Source organism: Biomphalaria glabrata, chromosome 12 (genome assembly GCF_947242115.1).
Source record: "Biomphalaria glabrata chromosome 12, xgBioGlab47.1, whole genome shotgun sequence".
Lineage (NCBI taxonomy): Eukaryota > Metazoa > Mollusca > Gastropoda > Planorbidae > Biomphalaria > Biomphalaria glabrata.
In genome coordinates this window covers 22021823-22046229 of record NC_074722.1, presented here as the reverse complement: position 1 = coordinate 22046229, position 24407 = coordinate 22021823, and the positions used below count along the sequence as shown (strand labels likewise).

At 36.7% G+C, this 24407-nt stretch overlaps 1 protein-coding gene across 6 annotated transcripts in view; it reads right to left on the bottom strand.

Annotated features, from left to right (window-relative positions):
* LOC106077317 (balbiani ring protein 3-like) overlaps positions 1-24407 on the bottom strand; it is a 77234-nt gene that overhangs the window by 12405 nt on the left and 40422 nt on the right. The window contains exons 11-16 of one of the 6 annotated variants that reach the window (XM_056005090.1): positions 24007-24075; positions 21310-22796; positions 15250-15310; positions 10470-10529; positions 8934-9071; positions 2559-2786 (exon numbers count right to left, since the gene is read on the bottom strand). In XM_056005090.1, coding sequence (XP_055861065.1) covers positions 2559-2786; positions 8934-9071; positions 10470-10529; positions 15250-15310; positions 21310-22796; positions 24007-24075 — 2043 coding nt within the window. The remainder of the gene's footprint in view (positions 1-2558; positions 2787-8933; positions 9072-10469; positions 10530-15249; positions 15311-21309; positions 22797-24006; positions 24076-24407) is intronic. The other 5 variants (XM_056005092.1, XM_056005095.1, XM_056005093.1 and 2 more) reach the window with 5 other exon arrangements.

Below are 24407 nucleotides of genomic sequence, written 5' to 3'. Positions count from 1 at the left end.
TCCGGATATTGTTTTATAAAACATGAATTATGCCTAATGATTGTTTGAAATCGCATAAGGCTTTTAAAAAAAGTAATTTACTAGAATTGATTACTGAAAATTACTTTTTAGACATTTAATTTTCTTGTAAAACATAACATAGAAGTTTTGTAATCGATAAAGAAAGTTCCGGATTTTGTTTCTTACAAATCGTCGCCAGAAATTTCCGAATTTATTTAAAAATCTACTAACGCCAAATAATTGTTTGAACTCCCTCTTCTAATTAATAAACAAATAATCTTCTCATTTACGAAATAATGTTTTTACGGATTTTTATGAAAAATATTTTAACTCACTACTCTCTTACAGTACATTTAACTTTCTACCTAAAACATTAAAAAATCTAATTATCGTTAATATTATGTTCCGATTTTTAAGGAAAACAGAATCCAAACACCAAAGTAAGGTATGAAAATCTCTCCACGTGGCTGTAGTACATCTAATTTTTATACGAGACCATCCAAAAAATTTAATTAACGGTATTACATTTATCTGAAATTCTCTTTTTCTTTTACTATTTATACAAACATCCGGAACAATCTATTATATAAACTTTTCAATTGTGTTCATACCTAAAAATTATTGCGATGTTTTGAAACGTAAAATAAAGGTTAATCAATTTTTAATAACTTTTAGTTGTTTTTTTTATATCAAGATAACGGACAGACCGACTGACAGACAAAACGCAAAAACAATGTGGCTTTGATCCTTTTTAAATAATATCTATTAGAACTCAGTGCACCAATGTCTATGAACCCTCGTTAAATATCTCGTGTAAATAAAGACATTTTTTTTTTATGGTACCGGTACTAGCCTATTGTGAGGTAATGGAATTTTTTTTTCTTTGACGTCATATGAATGGACTCTTTAAATGTAATGTTAAAAGAACGCACTCGGTGCACCAATGTCTATTAACCCTCGAAAAAATTGCTTGTATTAATGAAAACATATTTTAGTCTAACTAAGCCGTGAGACGTAGTGTTTTTTTTTCCTTTGACGTCACATGGAATGAATTCTTTAAATGAAATGCTAAAAGAACGCACTCGGTGCACCAATGTCTATGAACACTCGAGAAATGGCTCGTGTTGATAAAGGTGATTTTTAGTCTAGCTAGGCCTTGTGACGTAGTGTTTTTTTTTTCCTTTGACGTCATATGGAATGAATTCTTTAAATGAAATGCTAAAAGAACGCACTCGGTGCACCAATGTCTATGAACACTCGATAAAAGGCTCGTAATGATGAAGGCGATTTTTATTCTAGCTAGGCCGTGTGACGTAGTGTTTTTTTTTCCTTTGACGTCATATGGAATGAATTCTTTAAATGAAATGCTTAAAGAACGCACTCGGTGCACCAAAGTCTATGAACACTCGATAAATGGCTCTTATAGATGAAGGCGATTTTTAGTCTAGCTAGGCCGTGTGACTTAGTGTTTTTTTTTCCCTCTGACGTTATATGGAATTAATTCTTCAAATGAAATGAAAAAAGAACTCGGTATAGTAATGTTTATTAAGCCTCGTTATGTGACTCGCGTTTAAAAAAGGAATGATATCTTGATTTAGATCTAATCTAGATTTTTTAAACTAGATCTAGATTTTTATTACAGTATATCTAGATCTGGATTTATATTCTAATTAAAATTATTTTAGAGTCTAGATCTAGAATTTCTAGATCTAGTTTAGACTAAAATAGACTAGATTAAGATGTAGAATTTCAATTTCTAAACTTAAAGTGTAAAAAAAAAAGTGTAGATTTTCATTTCCAAACGTTTTGATCAATATTGTAATGTTTTAATATACTAAAACTAATCTACTATTTTTTTATTAAATTTAAATTTAAATTTACGGCAAATGAATCTTTGAAACATTATTACTTTTGACCATCGGATGGCTGCCTGGTCGTGCGGTTTGCGCGCTGGAATGTCGTTCAGATTTATGGATGGCCCAGGGTTCAAGCCCTGCCCGCTCCCATCCCCCGTCGTCCTGCGGGAGGTTTGGACTAGGAAGTAATTATCTTCAACTCTGAAGGAACATCCGAAACGTGTAAAACATTTTACATCAAAATTAAATCACCTCTTGAATATTATTTGCGAATATGCAGATCCGACAGGGATCCGACTTCGACGGGGGCCGCCTCTGAGTTTGTGTAACACAAACTCTCTTTGTAATCTTGTTTTTTTATTTTATTGTGCATTAACGTTTATGTAAGAAACATATTCCTTAGTACTGATTTTATTATGGATAAATATTTCTAGGTCAACCCTGCCCCACCCCCCCCAAAAAAGTTTATTATAGTTTAATTAATTTTCTTTAGTTTAGTTTCACTATATTTTAAAATTCATGATAAACTAATAGTTTAACTACTTTATTTTAGTTGATAACTAGTTTTAGTTTAACTTTTAAAAGTTAGTTTAGTTCCCATCACTACCTGTATTTGGAATTCGTTAAGTATGTATGACTAAATGATGTGACTGTGATATCTAGTGTAATGTAACAGTTCAACCAAGTCTCGGCTTAACTCACCAGCAAAACAGACTCCATTGGTCAAGAAATCACAGCCCTTCCATCCATCAGGTCTGGTAATGTAGTAAGTACCAGGTGGACAAGACATGACTCTGGGTGTGAATGAAGTGGGTCTCGATTGATTGGAGTAGTTGCCGTTGGGTATACAGTTGACATACATGTCACAGTGTCCTGGGAGACCAGCATAGTAATTGCCATTGTCATAATAACAGTTGTCACACAAATCAGCTGGGGAATATATTCACATTCAGTTGATTACAAAGCATCTTAGCCGAGTGAAAGCGATATGATTCCGAGGAAGCATGGAACTTATGAGTCAAGTCTGATATTTGATGTAAATGAAAAAAAAAAAAGGTAGAGACTATTCAAGCAATCTAAGTGAGCTGACCATAATAACAAATTAATTCTCCATTTAAGTTGCTCAGTTTTCTTGTTTTGAAAGTATTTCACAACGCGAGGCATCTCAAAGTAAATGTATCAAAACTATGATGTGGTTAAAATCACAAAGATTTCTAACAAATGGACCAGATTAAAAGCTATTGTACTTTATATTTCAGTAAAATATGAATGCCATCCTGAAGATGAGTTTTTTTTTGTACCTGTATTTGAACATTTCCAAAACATATGCTGCCCTATTACTGATAAAATTCTTATCTTCGCATTGTAAAGTCAAAGTGCACACATAAATATTTGTCAGACTTTGAAAAAAAAAAATAGTAAAAATTTCTGGGTTATATTAATATAGGCAACATTATAATGCATGAAAGTTTAGGAAAAAGAAAGTTTCTATCTGGTAACATTTCAAAGTGCTAAGTGTAGGTCACTGTGCAAAAATTGTTTGAACGTCTGTCTATACAAAATTTGGTTTCATTAGGCTGTGATAAAAAGAACTATTGTTAAATAAGAATTCTATTTAGCAGTTGGATGCTACACTGCATCAGTGGCGTAGCTAGAGTGTATGATGCCTGGTGCGGTACCTCATCTTGATGCCCCCCCCCCCCCAAAAAAAACAAATTAATAACATAGCAAAACCTGTTCAAAATAATATGTATTCATTAATCAAATATTGTTAATTCATAAAAAAAATCACTTCTACATAAACATAATACAAATGAATTTTACGCGCTTTCTTGCTGGCAAAAGTATCAATAATTTTATCGAAATCCATTTTTTCCACCAGCTCTTGTTCAATGGACAAAATGGCCAAATTAGTGAGTCGTAAATTTGTCATCGTTGATCGCAAGTAATTCTTGATCAGTTTAAGTTTGGAAAAACTTCTCTCGCATGTAGCGACGTTTATTGCAATAGTTAAAAATATGCGAATCATGATGACGATATTCGGGACTGAATCATCTAGCTGATATTTATTTATAAAAGTCAAGAGCTCAACAGGTCTTTGTTTTGGAAATTCGGAGGCTTCTGATGAAACTGTGACAAACCGTTGAAGCCTCTTTCGCTCCAGCATAAATTCGTTTTTATCAATGTCGCTAGGAGTACTATCGAGATTGATTTCGACCTGAGGATTTAATAGCTGGGAAGGCGACAAAAATTCATATCTATCTGCTACATTATGAAGTTGCTCGAATCGGGTGATTATTTCTTGAACAATCCTGTCCAAGGTAGAATAAATTTCCCTTCGTAGCTCTTCTTTGTGTGTAAGTACAGAGTAGTCACTTTTCTCACCAGGCATCTTTTCCTTATGGCCCATACGTTTTTGAGGTTCTGTACTGATTCTCACATCTGAGCACACGCTTTCGGCAAAGGTAATGCTGGCTTCAGTGATGTCCTCTCAATTACTACTTAAAAATGTCTCTAATGTTTTTAGTTTGAGTGAGCAGTCTAGAATAGACAATCCTTGTTTTTGAAGGTAGAATAGCGCATCATTAATTTCAGTTAATACAGGATCTAGTCGATGAATTTTCATCTCTGCTAGTTAATGTCTCCAGAGTTTGAGCAGGCAATGAATATTGACTTCTAGAATACGTTTTTGGACACCGTAGTTTTGATCTTTCATGACCGCAGCATTATCATAGCCTTGACCCCTGCAGTCCATTATGTACTGTCAAAAATAATAGAGAAATATTTGACTTGTTTTACTTGCTGTATGATTTGTTTTTTTAGCGTGATCCCCCAATTTTGTAATAAATTCATTTTGTATTTGTGAAGAAATGTATGTATTCGGTCTGGAACAAAGCTTAGTTCGAAGCACATGCTCCCTCAAGAGTGGATCGTACGTTGATAGTAATTTTACTACCTCTCCAGGTTTTCGTCTCTTGTATAATCAAATCTTGGGCCTTGTTGTCAATAGGCTACTGTTCCCTACTCTCAGGTGAAGTTCCCTCCAAGAAAGCGATGAGTGAATGTGAGCTCTGCTGGTCTCATGTTTTTCTATTTTCGGGGATAACCTCCACCACTCATTGAATCCATCTTTGGCCCCTTTACATTTAAGGAGGGAGAGGGCGGTACTTACGGCCTACGAGCGCTACTAAAGAGGCGACTCTAGGCTACCCACCACAATCTTAGTGCAACAGTGGAGAGATAGGAACCGCATAAAAATGCGATCGTTCCTCGACATTGCGGCCAATTTGTCAAAATCATATGGGTTCTCCACTGATAGAATTCCTATTAGAAGGATTAGTACTTGCCCTCCGTGGAGAAGATTGCCGGCCCCACAAATAAGCATGTCCCTTATAGGGCAAGAGGGAGCCACCAAGAGGCGATTAACACCTGCCATACTCCAAAACTTGGCATCAGCTACACATCAGATGCCATTTTCTGCTATACCGATGGGTCGTAATGAGGGACACCGATAGATCTGGGTATGGGGCCCTTATAGTCTACACAGACCGGACAGAACCAGAGATGCCGATTTCTCCGTCTGAGCTTAAAAGGGTTTTGAGGCGCCAGCCAGACTACTCAGTCTTGAGCACTGTTCATCATTTTGTTTACGTTACAGTATTACAATTAACTAGTTAGTTAAAAAAAACTCGTAGAAAACAAAGGTTAGCTTATTTTAAAAACTTGACATTACATTGGAATTATTTCCAAAATTAAACTATTAAGAATCATAAAGAAATTAATAAACTAAGACAATTGTTTAGAGCTAGAGTTTAGAAATATATTTGTAAACTCAATATCTAGATGAAACCAATGGACTAAACAATGAAGTAAAAAAAGGTTGGCCTATCTTCTTCTTCTTCTTTATATTACAAAGCATCGATCAGTGTAGTAACAACAACAGATAAATCTAGTAAATTAGATTCAAACTGTTCTATAGCTTACATTGTATGGAAGAAATAGTCAAAGAGATGAAACAAAATAGCAACATGACTAGTTTATAAATCGTTAGTTTATGTTTAAAATACAGTAGCTTATGTTTGCTCGTGTCCATACAATTAGTCGTTTTTACTGAAATGCACAGGGAAATAGAAAATTAATACACACTGGGGGAATTTTGGTGCCCCTCTCCACTTGGTGCCCTGTGCGGCCTGCACCACCCGCACATTGGTAGCTACGCCACTGCACTGCATATAGAGCTATATAAAATGCACTAGTCAGCTTTTGTTTTCACAACACCTTTACTATTTTCGCCAAAACAACCCTTAAGTATGTTATCAGTATAAAAGTTTCACACAGGCATTTCTGATAATCTTTCTGTTTCAAAAAAAAAAAGACAAAACAATTGTTTATGTTTATTCCTCAATACGACTATGGTTCATCTCGTATGGTACATTTTCATGTAACTTTTCTATTCTGGAGAGATATTCCCGTCAACATCATGAGCGTAGTGGTGTGGTAGATCTCGTGTTTTTGGGAGGTTTCGTGTTGTGTTTGCCTACAATATATTTATATATACCGGTATATATTGTAATTTTTCTCACTATCCAAGCTCTGCCTGGTTCTGACTTCACACACCGTGCTAGTTCTGACTTCACACACCGTGCTAGTTCTGACTTCACACACCGTGCTAGTTCTGACTTCACACACCGTGCTAGTTCTGACTTCACACACCGTGCTAGTTATTCTGACTTCACCTCGTACTGGTGCAATGGCGAGGTAACTTGAAGTGACTTGACTCTGACACATTCGCTCTTATATAGGATCCCTATAGACCTTCTAGAACCGGATGGAACGTCGCTTGACCCTTTTGGTTGATCAAATGACTCCCTTCGACGATACTTGCGTGCGTGCTATTTACAACACAGATCTTATCCGAACTGGAGTGTACTGTCACTCGTCACGCTTGTCTACCGCTGGCCTGGGGCAATCTGCGTCGGCTAAAAACACACAAAGCACTACCCCCATCTGTTTCACCACCAAGTTGATAACACTGTCCCCTCCTTACATCTGTTCGTCACGGACAGAATTTACCTCATGACATTGGCTGTGAAGTTTCATCGCTGCAGGTGGGGGTCGATCGGTGGCAGCGTGCTTGCCTCTTGAGCTTGACGAAGCCATCCATGTCGCTTTCAGCAATGTCGCTTTCTTCTTCTCCTCCAGTTGACCTTCATCTTGCTGCAGTGGAGTCGTTGTTGCATCACTCTCTTGTCATTCGGTACTGAGGGCAGCCACTTACAAAGGGAGAGGGATAGGATGTCAGGACCGGGTTGACCGAGATCGTTGGTCTCAGCACTACCCCCATCAGTTTTAGCACCAGGTTCATAACAATATATAGGCCTATATATACTTGATTTGACGTGACGAATGTTCACTACAGCTAGTCTGTTCATTTGTACGTCTTTTGTACACTAGAATAGGTTCTTACAGGTTTTAGTAAAATGGGGCATGGCACTAAATATCCTTACTTTGCAAACTAGGGGATCTGGAGTGTCTAAGAGCAATATCCTGCTATTCTATATAGGAGACCTAGCCCAACGAATGGTAAGGAAATATATAAAAATTTTCTTGAGGGGAGTTGAACTTCACCCCCACCCCATAGCCAACGTGGCAACTGTTTTGCTTTTTTTTTTTAATTATTATTTTATCTCACCCCCTGGCAGCTTCCGTTTTTCTCGTAGATTTTCTTTATTAATAGAGTCCAGAGTCTTTTAGGGTCAGCATGGGAACTGGTAAGTGTAGATTTGCTAATTTTTTTTTAAATTACATTTTGGGATGAAGGGTGAATTAATTTAGAGGGCGTTTGAGCCTCAAACCTAGCTACGCTCAATGGAATTTGTTGACTTTTTTTTCGAGGGGGTTAACCCACTTGGCTACGATGAAGGAATTGGTGACTGTAGTTTTGATTTAGTAATTTTTGTATTGGAGAAGAGGAGGTTAACCTCAAAACTCACTTTTGCTTCCTCCCCCCCCCCCTGTTAAAAATTAAAGCAAAACACCGAATCCACCTGCGAGTGTCCAAAGAGGATGACTTCCCTTATTCCCCATTCAGTGGACCAAGTCAACGCAGGGCAACTGACTATCTTATCATAAAACAAGATTAAATCACAAATAGAGTGCGTTTTCATACAAACTCCTTGGATGCCCCCCATGGGTCCGATGTTTTATAAAAAAAAATATTTCAAAATAAACATTCATTTTTTTAGATTGTGTCCTACTTTTGTTTTGCAAGAGAGATCATATTGGTACTTTGCAATAAGAAAAATACAATATAATAGTTATTTCCCCTTGAGATGAACCACTGGATTATAACGACAAATATACAAAATGTAATGACTTCACCTATTTGAATAAACACTGGTCAAAAATTTATAATGATTTTAAACATTAAAATATCATCCTTTTCTTCATGGTTAAACATTTGACCATCACAAAAAAGATATAAGACATCGATCACAAAATTAAAGACACAATAATAACATGGATTGTTGCCTGGCCGTGTGGTTTGCGGGCTGGACTGTTGTTTGGATTTATCGATGGTCCCGAATTCAAACCCTGCCCGCTCCCATCCCACGTCGTCCTGCGGGAGGTTAGGACTAGGAAGTAAACTATTTTCAACTCTGAAGGGGCATCCGAAACATGTAAAACATTTTACAAACAAACGTTTGTACTTTTGGAAGTTAATAAATCGTTAAACAATATGTAACGAACCGTTGTAAATATAGAAACTGAGATATGATGTATATCTTGTGTGCTAATGTACACATGTTTGCTCTAACCATGTACTTTTTGTTTGTAGTGCACAATTGTAAAGCAAATGTCCTCACAGATAATAAAGATTATTATTATTAATTAGGAGATATCTTTCTACAATTGTAATACAATGTTTTGTCACGTACTAAAAGTGTTGTGCGAAATTTCAGCTCGATAGGCTCATGGAAATGTGTGGAAATAAAGAATGTTTGTTTGACTAAGTCGACAGTGTCAGTGAACAGAAGGAATTGAAATGAGAGCAAAAAAAAAAAAAGGAAACTTTACATTTGAGAACAATGTCACATCTGGGCCCAGCAAAACCTGAGCTACAGCTGCATACACATTGGTCATCAGAGTTTCTATAAGCCACTTGATTGTTCTGACAGCTGTATTCTGATTGGCTGCATACTTTCGATGGAAATACTGAGGAATAAACAGTGCCTGCATTATTACATTCTTTGGATCTACAAGACAATCTTACATGAAGCGAGCTGAACAATTCTAGGCAACCTTTTGACTGTCTTCATCTACTTGTAGACTAATGTAGTTGTGTTAGCCCACCCTATCCCTATGGTCTTAGCAGTATTTTTATCTGGTCCAGATGCTTAAGTCATAAAGTAAGAACCCAGTTCAATAGTTCAGCTGGCTTGTTACATGTGTGTTGTAAGATCACACTTTCGTTTCAGTTTTGTTCTCTGCTCTAGATAGACAAACCAACTTGGATTGAGCCTAATCGTGTGCCGATCTGGCAGCAATCAAGAATTTAAAAAACAATAGAAACAAAGTTATGATCCCGTTAAATACTTTCAATGTAAACAAATTCAAACGAGACCAGAATATGAAAAATGTGTTACTATCCTGTCAACTATTTGTCGTATAAACCGTTTGTCTGTGTATGATTTGTTGGTAAGCCATTTGTCTGTGTATGATTTGTTGGTAAGCCATTTGTCTGTGTATGATTTGTTGGTAAGAAATTTGTCTGTGTATGATTTGTTGGTAAGCCATTTGTCTGTGTATGATTTGTTGGTAAGAAATTTGTCTGTGTGTGATTTGTTGGTAAGCCATTTGTCTGTCAATGATTTGTTGGTAAGCTATTTGTCTGTGTATGATTTGTTGGTAAGCCATTTGTCTGTGTATGATTTGTTGGTAAGCCATTTGTCTGTCAATGATTTGTTAATAAGCCATTTGACTGTCAATGATTTCTTGGTAAGCCATTTGTCTGTCAATAATTTGTTGGTAAGCCATTTGTCTGTCAATGATTTGTTGGTAAGCCATTTGTCTGTCAATGATTTGTTGGTAAGCCATTTGTCTGTCAATGATTTGTTGGTAAGCCATTTGTCTGTCAATGATTTGTTGGTAAGCTTTTTGTCTGTGTATGATTTGTTGGTAAGCCATTTGTCTGTGTATGATTTGTTGGTAAGCCATTTGTCTGTCAATGATTTGTTGGTAAGTCATTTGTCTCTCAATGATTTGTTGGTAAGCCATTTGTCTGTCAATGATTTCTTGGTAAGCCATTTGTCTGTCAATGATTTCTTGGTAAGCCATTTGTCTGTCAATGATTTCTTGGTAAGCCATTTGTCTGTCAATGATTTCTTGGTAAGCCATTTGTCTGTGTATGATTTGTTGGTAAGCCATTTGTCTGTGTATGATTTGTTGGTAAGCCATTTGTCTGTGTATGATTTGTTGGTAAGCCATTTGTCTGTCAATGATTTGTTGGTAAGCTATTTGTCTGTCAAAGATTTGTTGGTAAGCTATTTGTCTGTGTATGATTTGTTGGTAAGCCATTTGTCTGTCAAAGATTTGTCCTAATGACCTACTTACCACATGAGCATGTGTTGTAATTGTAAACATAAGGACCTTGACACACTGGCACACAGCCACCTAACCAAAACAATGTTTTTAAAAAACAAAAGCTACAACAATGAAAATTTAAAAAAAAAATTATTTAAAAAAAGCTTATATTAAGCGTAATTGTATCAAGTAGTTTGGATAAGTCATAGAATTAAATTTGTATATTTTCTCTCCCCACCCCCTCCGCAAAAAAAAATGGCGCATTTGGCGGCCAGCTGTTTCCACAAAAATCTGTCATTGCCAATGTCTGAAGCCTCTTCCCGCCTGCTATGAGGACCTCCATGAAAGAGTGGCGCCAAGTTGTAATAGGATGTCATCGCAACTCTTATTATGCGTAATTCATTTTGTCGGAGAACATGTCCCGCAAACCTCATGCGACGTTCTTTCACAACCCTACTAAGGTGTCGACTCCCAGTTCGGCATAGGAATTTCTTGATTTAGACCCGATCTCTATAACTGACTTTTAAAATCTGTCTTAGCCATCTTTGTTGAGCCACATTTAGTGTTTTTCAATTTCGACAGATGACTAACCACTGCACTTTATTAATCAATTAATGGAGCCCAGCCACTGGTAGAAATGTGTAACCTCTCATGACAACGCTCTTGGAATTAGGCGACTGTAGTTTGCTTTTTGAGTGTTTAATTTGCTTTTTTTTTAATATTAAAGAGGTATTTTTTAGTTTCAAACCCCGCTTAAAGAGGGTTTAAACTCAAAACCCATTTGGCTACGCACATAGCATTTTGAATGCGTAATTTGCTTTTTTTTTTATATTGAAGAGGTATTTTTTTTTAGTTTCAAACACCATTGAAGGGGGATTTAAACTCAAAACGCCTTTGGCTACGCTCATAGAATTTTGAGTTTGTAATTTGCTTTTTATTATATTGAAGAGGAGGTTTATCGTAAATTTTGGAGGGGTTTTTAAATCAAAATCTTCCTTAGCTGTGTTCTTGGAATTTGAGTATTGTCGTTTGCATTTTTTTTTTATAGAAGAGGTGGATTTAACTGCAAGAAAACTCAAAAACCCTTGTCTGTGCTGGGGCAAGTGATGGTTTGGTATTAAAATCTAACTTAAAATAAACAAAATCAAAGTAAAAAATTAGTCTCTAAATTCCGGGGAAGGGTGGTTTGAACCCCCCCCCCCCCCCGGCTACGCCCATGGATATAGACTAGATTAAAAATACTTTTAGCAATTGTTTTTGTTTAGTGCAAATTTCTCGGGGTCGGCCGAGTGAGGATCGCCCCCCCCCTCCCCCGGATCCGCCAGTGCAAGAAACACAACCTTCAGCTGGACAATGAAATACCAACTCACTAAAAATATAAGTCTGAAGCAAAATATGGAGCGAAATAGAGCAAACACATGAATTTAGACGTAACTCTCTTGCTTTCTTTGTTCTCTTTCTCTAGGGAACTGTCAGTCTTTTTAGTTACTCTTTTTATCCGTTTTTCCTCTAATACCATTCCTCTCGAGCTATTTCTGTATCCTTTTGTCGCCCCACTATTCGGAGAGGAAGCGGGGGGGGGGGGTGTTTGCTAAGAACAAACTCAATTTGTGTAAATAACCAGTCACATGATAAAATAAGGAATAATTATTGCAAGACTGAAACTACAATCATGAGTAGTCGCTCTTTTTTCATCTAAAAATAATCTGCTAGTGGACCAGACCTAGTCTATAGCAGGGGAAGAATACTAAGAATAATTTCTCAGAGTAAAAATAGGAGGATCTGAACCGGTTTTAGGGGAGGAGCTGTACAGGTTATTGAGTTTAAAGAAAGATGAGCTGTACAGATGATTGAGTTTAAAGTAAGAGGAGCTGTACAGGTGATTGAGTTTAAAGTAGGAGGAGCTGTACAGGTGATTGAGTTTAAAGAAAGAGGAGCTGTACAGATGATTGAGTTTAATGTAGGAGGAGCTGTACAGGTGATTGAGTTTAAAGTAGGAGGAGCTGTACAGGTTATTGAGTTTAAAGTAGGAGGAGCTGTACAGATGATTGAGTTTAATGTAGGAGGAGCTGTACAGGTGATTGAGTTTAAAGAAAGAGGAGCTGTACAGGTTATTGAGTTTAAAGAAAGAGGAGCTGTACAGATGATTGAGTTTAATGTAGGAGGAGCTGTACAGGTGATTGAGTTTAATGTAGGAGGAGCTGTACAGGTGATTGAGTTTAAAGTAGGAGGAGCTGTACAGGTGATTGAGTTTAAAGAAAGAGGAGCTGTACAGGTTATTGAGTTTAAAGTAAGAGGAGCTGTACAGGTTATTGAGTTTAAAGAAAGAGGAGCTGTATAGGGGATTGAAGTTTAAAGTAGGAGGAGCTGTACAGGTGATTGAGTTTAAAGAAAGAGGAGCTGTACAGGTTATTGAGTTTAAAGTAAGAGGAGCTGTACAGGTTATTGAGTTTAAAGAAAGAGGAGCTGTATAGGGGATTGAAGTTTAAAGTAGGAGGAGCTGTACAGGTGATTGAGTTTAAAGTAGTAGGAGCTGAAGAGATGATTGGAGTTTAAAGTAGGAGGAGCTGTATAGGTGATTGAGTTTAATGTAGGAAATGTCTAGGCCAATGAATAATTGTGCGAAATTTCAACTTGATCCGAGAATGGGCGCGGTGATTGAGTTTAAAGTAAGAGATGCTGTACAGGTGATTGGAGTTTAAAGTAGGAGGAGCTGTCTAAGTGATTGAGTTTAAAGTAGGAGATGCTGTATAGTTGATTGAAGTTTCAAGTAGGAGGAGGAGTATAGTTGATTGAAGTTTCAAGTAGGAGGAGCTGTATAGTTGATTGAAGTTTCAAGTAGGAGGAGCTGTATAGGTGATTGAGTTTTAAAGAGGGAGGAGCTGGACATATTTTAAAGTTTAAAAAATAAGAACTGTACGGGTCGTTTAAGTTTAAAATAGAAGGAGCTTAAGGTGATTGAGTTTTAAAAAGGACGAGCTGGACATATTTAGAGTTTAAACTAAGAGGAGCTGGATAGATTTGAACGTGTTCGATGGAACGCCCTCACCTTGTCTTAATTGAACTAAACTGGCGTATGAAAGATTAGATTGACCTATGTGTAATATTTTCTTTTAAATACATACGTTATATGTCATTTATTAGTATTTGTTTTAAATCAAGATTTTTAAGACATTTTAAATAAATAAAGTTTGAACACGTAAACCCTTATTTTGTTATTTTTAAATCAATAATGAAATGTTATTATTATTTCTGTGTACATTTCAATATAATTTATATGCCATAGTGTAATTAAAACTTAAATGTCTGCTCTTTCTTAGAATCTAAATTAAATGATCTACTACACTTTTTGTCACAGTAACTCTAAAACGTAATTGAGGTTTCTACCTGTTTGAGAGGAAGTCACATTATTTATTAGTTGTTTTTTTATTTCTAATATTTGGAAAAATCGTAAAAAAAAAAAAAAAACTTATCTAAAGGGGAAGAACTCCGCCCTTTAAACTCTATATCAATAATGTACACGTTACTCCCCTTATTCGATATCAAATATAATAAATAATTACCAAAAATTAATTGAATCATTTTTTTAATTGATTCGTGTTTTTTTTAGGTACAATAAATAATTGTTGGAAGTATCCACTTGATTGGAGTATGCCTGAGGGAGAAATGGCAATAACAACTATTTAAAGGGACTAAGCCCAACACATTTAGCCATATTTGTGAATATTGACGGATTAATTTTACTTGTTGGTATCTGTCACGTACATTGTATCTATATTTAGCCGCTCAAGGTTACCAGCCAGAACTTGTTAGCTCGGGAATTTCCATCACGCAACAAACGTATGTTTTGGAGTGAATGTGTTTGGTTAGAAATATTAATTAATGTACTTTGAGCTGCATTTATTGGTTGGCCTTGCAGTGTAGAGATGTTAGTCACGTGATTACGCTCTAGAGCCCGGGAAGATTCTAGATTGACGCCAGTGTAGTGCGGAACGTGTTAGAGATAACATGTACAAAATTCTTGAGTTAGAACTCAAAGTAAGAAGACATAACTTTATTATTGTGTGGATCATTTATTCAATAGAAATACATTCTGTTCTATTCAAGTACATTTAACCATTGTAATTATTTGTGAATAGCTTTTCCAAGGTTTGAATTAAAGCATTTGTTTTAGACGAAAAGTTTCTTCATTGAATATAATAATATACTTAGATCGACTTAGCGATTAGCAACTTCTAGATGATCCTCTTATCAACTGGCAACTTCTAGATGATCATCCTATCAACTGGCAACTTCTAGATGATCATCCTATCAACTGGATCTAGCTACTTCTAAACGATCATCTTATTAAAAAACGATTTCAAGATCCTCGGCAATTACGATCATTGATTGTGCTTCAACGTGACATCTTGACATCGAGTTTGATTGTAACATCTATCACTATTGATGATCGTAACAGTATTAAACAAAATAATTAATTATCGGTAATTGACTACTTTGTTAGTTTTTTTTTTAAATTATTGATTCATGCCGAGAATGGGCGTGGGAGAAATAGTATGTACACACTTTTTACCAGACAGACTGATAGACAGACATAGTCAGTTGATATAAGCTTTGTAAAAGAAACTGTTCAGCTTTATCAAATGTCATTGTCCTTATCACCACCACAAAATGTTATCACCACACAACTAGCTTATAGATAAGTAGATCTATTTAATGGTAAGTAGATCTCTTTCTTGCATAGGATTTGAACTGAAACACTTAAAAGTTAAACATGAAAATGAATTCAGTGGAACCACTGTGTACTTACATCGCTCATGTGGTGACTGCTGCGTATCAATACACTTGCACTGACAGCTGTTACTTAAGACCTGTCAACAACCAAACATAAAATGGGAGAAACTTATTATTTGTTTTTGGAGAAAAATTTGGAAGTAATATTGTTCATTCTGTTCACAGACTTAAGATAATAGCCTGAAAGAAATTAGTAGTCAAGTTCTAGAAATTGTGTTCATCAAAAACAAAATTAAAGAATTAAAAAAAAAAACTTGTCCCAAATATATTTTGGAAATTCACGTTCCTAATCATGATTTCTATTAATGACAGGCGTCTTTAATCTTTTTCTAATGAAAAGAATGTCTAAACGTTTATTAAAAACAATGTTTCTATACATTTGATGAGAAGGCAACGTCCTTGACACGAAGCAGAAAAGTTTCACTAAGAAATTCAGTCTGCAGAGTCTCCAAAACAAAAGACCTTGAGACAACAGAGAACTTTGTGAGGCTCTGATTCTAGAGTCAGAAGTAGAGGATGGAATAAAATCATTTGAAGTTGGCAAGCCGCCTGGAATCAGAACCTTTCAAATATGGCGGCTCACATATAAGTATTCTTTTAGGACAATCTGCCAGAAAATATGGAACGAAAGAACATGACCAAAAGAATGGATCAAATCATGAATTCCTCTGTCCAGAGAAAGGAAACTTGAGACAATGCCTAAACTATAGAATGATTAGTCTGATCAGTCACCCGAGCAAAATAATGCTAAGAAACAGACTCAAGAAAAAAAACTGAGTAGGTCCTTTCCATTGAACAGGCAGCTTCAGAGCAGGCAGAAGCACTGTTGACTAAATAATTAACATCAGACTATTAAATAAAAAGTCTTCAACACCAAAAGAAATGGACACACAACTACATACACTTCAAAAAAGCTTTGGACCAGTTTGGCATGAGGGCAAGTGATGAGGGAGTTCAACATAGATCAAATCATTATTGATGTTATCAAAGCCCAATATGAAAGCGCGAATAGCTTAGTACTTCTGAGTAGCCAGAAAAAAGTTAGGACATCCATAGGAGTGCGTCAAGGATGCATTCTCTCTCCAGCTCTTTTTAACTTATTTCTGGAGCATATTGTGATGGAACTCCAGAAGTATCCTAACGATTGTTTTCCTGTTAATAACTAAATACTGTTCGATTAAAAACATATTTTATCCTCTTCCTAATAGTGGCTAAGCTAATGTATAGATCTACTTCAGTTTATAATATTCCAATGATAAGCCTTTAGATCTGCTAGACTTAAAAGATGATGCGCAACATTTTCCTGAACATTATTTATTATAGGGCCTACTCTTGAATCAATATAGCCTTACAATAGAAAATTCCTGAACGCGTCCTTTCAAAACCGATATAATTCTCTCGCCAAATGTACAATTATTTAATTTTTACTTTCCAAATTTGAAGCGATATCCCCGTGTGGCCAATTGATTGTATGGATATTGTTCAAGCCGTTTTTTGTGATCAGCGTCTTGGTTACACCCTCCGCCCAACCAACCACCCATCTCAATGAAGTTCTGGCTCGAATAGAGGTATTGTTAAAAAGAATTTGAAACTGTACCACAAATAGTATGATAGCAAATACCCAATAGAATTGCAAGTCACCCAACATTATTAGTAAAGTCAATGTTTTCCCTGTCAGATTATTTATGTTTTAGCAATTTATTTTTGTTCACATTTAAAAAAGTAAGTAAAGTTTCCCTTTCCGACTATGTATTCTGTCGGGCAGATGATGTTAAGGTCATCTGTCTAACGCAGTGATTCCCAAAGTGGTCAATATAGACCCCCAGGGGTCTACAAAGACTTCCAAAGGGTCTACGAAAGTGAAAAAAAAAATTTAAAAAATGGGGGTCTATGAGTGTCCACGGGGGTCTACGATAATATATTTTATTTAAGCAGGTCGTGACTTTAATTTTTACATCGCATTAATGTAATTCTTCACTCTAATATATAATTAAATATAGTTAATCCTTAAAGTATTTATCCTGCTATTCAAGTGAAAAATTATTGTATTTAATTTCAATAATTATTTAAATAACTTAATTTTGTAAGTAATGTTTAGCAAAAAGAAATGTAAACTGTATAGCATTGATTATTGAAAATTATTCATTCCTTCCTTATCAAAAATTGCCAATTGCCTTTTTTATGACGATATGAAACTAATTACGCTGGAGGATCAACTGAGACAATGTCACCCTAATAAAAAAAAGATCTTACAAACTTTCGAACATTAAAAGATAAAGTTCAGAATAGATCCACAAAATATCTCTTCGACATCATATAGAGAATATGATGGTTTGTGGGCGTCTTACAATATATATTTATTACAGTAAAATAGGGTGGTAGTGGTTAGGCGCTTGGCCTCCGAACCTGGGTTCGAATCTCGGTAAATTTTGAATTTCAGGATATTTAGGGCTCCCCTGAGTCCACCCAACTCTAATGGGTACCTGACTTAAGTTAGGAAAAGTTGGTCGTTGTGCTGCCCACATGACACCCATTTGTTAACCAAAGAAACATATGATCTTAACACCATCACAAGATCTGAAAGGGAAACTTTACTTTTTTTATGACAAAATAGGTAAAACATTAAAGGTAAAACATTGATTTTACCAGCCGTTGTAGTTGTAAAAACTGTTTTACACAAACCTACGTCTGATATTATTAAAAGAACTGCTTTAAGCAACACTACAGTTCAATGACACGTCGATGACATGAGTTATAAAATTAAAAGCTTATTATGTAATTCTTTGCAAACGACATATATACAGTTTGGAATCAGGGGTGTCACAGGTTCTGACAGGGTGTAGTGATGTGTGCTGCAAACTGCATTTGGGTCGCCGGCTCCTTATTTTAACTCAGGGTTAATCCACAAAACCTTTCCAATGTTTGAGTTGCAAGGCAGCAGAGTTTTGAGTTCAGTTGTACTTCCGCTAGGTCGTGAAATATCAAGAAATACATGATAAATAACTCTTTGCGAAAACTTTTACAATAATACTGTTACGTATTTCTGAATCTTCTGGCTAAATGTATTAGTAGGCACACAAATAAAAACACTGCAAATAACTTGATAACTCAACTTTCAGTTTCATATAACTTTAATGACTATTAACTCTAACAATTCGTCACTGTAACATGTAGCGTAGAAGACTGTACAATATCTGTCAGTTTACAGTTAGCTATACTTCGTTCACCTCTTCACTTCATTGCAATTCATCTCTTCTCAACTTGCATCGAGCCGTATTCTACAGAACAGACCAACGACACACTTCCCAGAGTCGCTCCAGGTCTCCCAAAGCTGAACCAAGTCGTGCTCAAGTCTACCGAATCAGAGCTGCACAGGTCTTACATCGACTGTAACGGCTCAAGTTCACTGTAGTACGCTGTATAGACTTTAGCGACAGTAGTCCACTCCAGTTAACTCTACCCTAGTTAACTTGCATCGAGTCGTACACATTTCTCAGTAGACAACAGTAACGAAGAATGTACCGACGATTCTACCTATGACTCCATACGACTCACTTACGACTGACTTTCACATTAACTCTCTGGCTTATATAGAGTCCCTAATCGCTCCTCTAAAGTTGCCACAAACACTGCTAGTATCTTCTGGAACAACACGTGAGGAAACGCCACATCCTGTCTTTATTTATACATGTAGATTCCAGAGATCACCCGCTGGAGTGTCATCAAGCCGGGGTGACACGTAGTGACCTCTATCTGTCACTGTTCATTAGTGTCACGGATGAATGTGTGTATGTGTGTATAATCTATTTTTACAATCTGCGCGAATGACCGGAAGTGTGTTTTGTTGTCAGAGAGAGACCAGCGTGTGTGATATGCAGTAAACATGATTAAAGTTTATGTGTTTGATCTAGTGGTTTAATTGTTTTATTTCGTTTACTAGAACTGAACCAGGGACACCTAGACGTATCGAGACTTAAGGTAGTTTCTATCGAATTATAAGTAGATAGAGTTATGTAATAGGAAAGCTGTGACAATTAGTAACTGCCCCCTTCTTAGATCTGTTTGTCCCCTGGAACAACACGTAAGGACAACTCACATCCTGTGTTTGTTTATACATATAGATTCCAGAGAACACTTGCTGCTGTGTCATCTCGCAGGGGTCATACGTTGACCTCTACCTATCACTGTTCATTTGTAACACTGCCCCCTTCTAACATCAGTTCGTCCCAAACAGATTCTACTTCACCACGATACTGATGAAATCGATCGACAATCAAGTAGGGGTTGCCCCCTTCTCAGAGATGTTCTTTCAATCTGGCCGTTGTCCATCTTCTTTCCATAGAAGAATGGGAGCCAAATCCTCATTTTTCAGCAGGTCCTCACAAATGTTTTCATCAATCTTGGTATGGAAACATCGACCTTCAGATGACGACATTGGGCACTCTTGTCGAGAAAATTCATCAGCATTCTAACGACTTCGTGCTTCCATGGCTGAGTATTACATTTTACTTCAGAGATACACAGGCTCATCACAGTACAGTAATATTCTTTTAAACAACAGCAACTGACTTTGGGTTTGTATAGCCTGTTTGGTTGATCTTCTCGTACAGTTTTATTCGTACAGTTCTATCGCAGAGTTACTCACTTCACAGTTCTGGCATCTTACACTAGTTCTGTCCTTCTTGCTTCTGATTTGATTATGGTTCTTCTAAAACCTCTGTTATACTTCATCAAACCTATTCTCATGAATGTTCTTAGATTATTCTTTAGCGGCTTCACATGAGAACATATACAACGCTGCGCTGGCTTTACACTTTCAACTGATTCGTAAGGCTTTTTTCTTTGGTATGATGGTTCCGGACAGAATCTTCTAACAACATGGTCTATGGAGTTTCGTTGGTGCAGGTGGGAAAAGTGGTGGGCTTGTTTTCTAACAACACATGCTGTGTAGTTTCATCAGTGCAGGTGGGGGTCTATCAGTGGGAGAAGGGGTGTTCTTGTATCTTGATCTTGTTGGAGCCATCCACGTTGCACTCTGCATGTGTCGCTTTCTCCGCCTCCTCCATTTGATATTTCTTTGGTTGCGTTGATGTCGTTGTCTTGCTTTCTTGTCGATCAATGCTGATGGCAGCCACTTAGCATATAGGAAGGTATTGCATTTCATAGCTGTAGTCATCAAGACTATTGACCTAACAAGTTGCTTCAGCATTATTCTTCTTAGATCTGTTTGTCCCCTGGAACAACACGTGAGGACACGTCACATCCTGTCTTTGTTTATACATATAGATTCCAGAGAACACTCGCTGCTGTGTCATCTCGCCGGGGTCATACGTTGGCCTCTACCTATCACTGTTCATTTGTAACAATACTTAAGGCTAATTAATTAATTTATTAATATTTAAGTTTGAAGCATTACTTCATAAAACAACAAATTCCTAATTGAAAAAAAAGACTAATATCCATAGCAACGGATCATAAACCTGCAAAAAGACATTTCCAGTGTGGTTGGTGATTCCAGCAATAAATATTAATTTTTATTTTAATTGGTTTTAATTTGAATTTTATCAATAAAAAAGATAGATCTCTAGAACTTAGTACGTAGCTTTAAATTACTTTTTCACTTTTCAACTCACTACAGATAGAAATTAGTTTAAAAGAAACGTTGATGAATTTGAAAAAAAATGTGCAAGCTAAACATGGGGGTCTACCGAAAACCAGAAAACATGGTAAGGGGTCTACGAGACAAAAAAGTTTGGGAACCACTGGGCTAACGGTTGACGAGCTGGGTGTCATGTGGCCAGCACAACGACCAACCGCCTCTACTTTCCCCAACTAAAGTCAAGTATCCATTAGAGTTGGGTGGACTCAGGAGCAACCTAAAAAAAAAACAAAGTTCAAAATCCCAGTCATTACCGAGATTCGAAACCAGGATCCCAGGTTCAGAAGCCAAGCTTTTATCCACTCAGCCACCGTTCATATTTATAATCATACTTTATTCATTGTGCCTTGTGAGTGATATTTTAACGACCAGAAACTAAACAACCAACAAATGAAGATGAAGCAAACAACAACTCACCTGGCCAGGTGGACATGTTTTAGGACATACACAGTTGCAGTTAGAATCTATATTCTTGTCTGTAGGACATTCAGAAGGACATACACAGTTGCAGTTTGTGTCTTGTATTTTGCCTACTTCACAGGCATTAGGACATATACAGTTGCAGTTGGCATCTTGTAGTTTACCCGAAGGACATGTATTAGGACATACACAGTTGCAGTTGGCGTCTTGTAGTTTACCCGAAGGACATGTATTAGGACATACACAGTTGCAGTTGGAATCTTGTAGTTTACCCGAAGGACATGTATTAGGACATACGCAGTTGCAGTTGGAATCTTGTAGTTTACCCGAAGGACATGTATTAAGACATGCACAATTGCAGTTGGAATCGTGTAGTCTACCCGAAGGACATGTATTAGGACATACACAGTTGCAGTTGGCATCCTGTAGTTTACCCGAAGGACATGTATTAGGACATACACAGTTGCAGTTGGAATCTTGTAGTTTACCCGAAGGACATGTATTAGGACATACGCAGTTGCAGTTGGAATCTTGTAGTTTACCCGAAGGACATGTATTAGGACATACACAGTTGCAGTTGGCATCCTGTAGTTTACCCGAAGGACATGTATTAGGACATACACAGTTGCAGTTGGCATCCTGTAGTTTACCCGAAGGACATGTATTAGGACATACACAGTTGCAGTTGGAATCCATATTCCTGCCTAAAGGACAAGTATTAGGACATACACAGTTGCAATTGGCGTCTTGTAATTTACCTGAAGGACATTTATTAGGACATACACAGTTGCAGTTGGTGTCTTGTAATTTACCCGAAGAACATGTGCTAGGACATACACAGTTGCAGTAGGCGTCTTGTAATTTACCCGAAGGACATGTATTAGGACATACACAGTTGCAGTTGGCGTCTTGTAATTTACCCGAAGAACATGTGCTAGGACATACACAGTTGCAGTTGGAATTCATATTCCTACCTAAAGGACAAGTATTAGGACATACACAGTTGCAGTTGGCGTCTTGTAATTTACCCGAAGAACATGTGCTAGGACATACACAGTTGCAATTGGCGTCTTGTAATTTACCCGAAGGACATGTATTAGGACATACACAGTTGCAGTTGGCGTCTTGTAATTTACCCGAAGAACATGTATTAGGACATACACAGTTGCAGTTGGCATCTTGTAATTTACCCGAAGGACATGTATTAGGACATACACAGTTGCAGTTGGCATCTTGCAGTTTACCCGAAGAACATGTGCTAGGACATACACAGTTGCAGTTAGAATCCAAAGCTCTGCCATTCTGACATATATTAGGACATCCACAGTTGCAGTAGGCATCCTGTTGTTTGCCCAAAGGACATGTGTTAGTACATACACAGTTGCAATTGATGTCCTGTACTCTGCCTGTCGGACATTTATTAGGACAAACACAACTGCAGTTAGCATTGTGTATTTTGTTATTAGGACATTCATTGGGACAAACTGTCAAAATTAAAAACAAAAAAAAAATTAATGACATTTCAATGTTGTCGGGAAACAAGCATAGATCGATTAATTTAGTAGGAGCATTAGGCACCGGCTACTCCTGTGATGAGTTCCAAAGCTTAATATGGTTTATTTAGCATGGGACTTCACGTCCTTTCTTTTTTGTGCTTTCTATGAACTGGCCACACTCCAAAGCCCCCCTCCCACCCAACATATGTGTAAATCCGTGATGTCTAGTATCTATTGCACTGCCTTTGAACAGCCCGCTCTCTTTCTGTTTTATTCTCTCCCTCCTAATTTCTCTAATTCTCTCTCTGTCTGGAACTGACCTTTTTTTTTTCCTCTGCGCATCGTTATTTTCTCTGACATAGACTTTTGACTTGAATTGGAACGTCCGTTTTTATAACGCACCCCCTCCTCGACATACACACGCACAAATACTTTTGGGTATAAATCAAAGTATCACTTTTACTCGCTACTCAGAACTCAAGGAGGGAGGATGCACGTACATTGTCCGCATCAATTCCTGATAAGCCTAGGCTGATACAATAACTTATTCTTATAACTGTACTTTAAAGGACGCACTACTTTTTCTGTTGCTACGAAGACGTTAATGGATTTGAAGGTGCAAAAAAAAAAAGGCTAAAATTCGGCTACTCAGAATCCAAGGAGATGCAGGTGCACTACCTTGCACCCTCTGCGGACGCCCATGCCATGAATAACACAAAGAGACTTTGTTCTCTTGCTTTGAAACACAATGCATGTGCATTCTGTGCTGACTTAATCCTTAAAACAAAAAAGAAAGCTTTAAATCTGAGCGTCAGAGAGCACAGAAATTGCAGTTTCTGGATTTACAATAAATGGCTTTCTCTTTGATTGAAACTGAGTTTCAATATTTTGAAAGATTCTTTATGTAGGGACAGTTGTGAAGAATATCTTTGAACAATTGCACAATTTAATATAGACAAAACAACTAAACTTGTGAATGCCAGGCCCCATTTATGCATATAGATCTATGTGTTTTTTTAGCGGCCTGCCTTCTAAAGTTGTACCTGAAGGCATATTACAATCAATCAATCAATCTCATCTGATATCTGTTTGGAAAGATCTTATTCTCATTCTATATCTACATTAATATGGCAATATTAATATGTTTGACAAAGGTGTTGTCATGTGTAACTAACGTAACCTAATGGCAAAACATTACCACATGAACAAGTTGTCTTGTCAAATTTAAAAGGTGACCCACATTCTGTGCTTATTGACATGCAGTTTCCTGTAAAGTATTAAAAACAGATCAAATAATATTCATTTAAGATTCTTTTTGTTAGTGCTTGTTTTTTTTAATTGGATTTTTACAGTATTAATTTTGCTTTTTATTTATTTATTTTTTATTTCATATTTGAAGAAGATAGGGGGCTACATTAAAATCAATATTTAGTTAAATGTGTTAAATGTTTTCAGAGAAATTAGTATAGTATGCTAGAATAATTAATTAAATTATATTAATAATAAGAGGCGATGTTAAGAATTATTGAAAAAGTGTTCTCTATCCCACATTATTTACATAATTTGACTCTTCCTCTCTGATGAGTGATTCAATGTCTA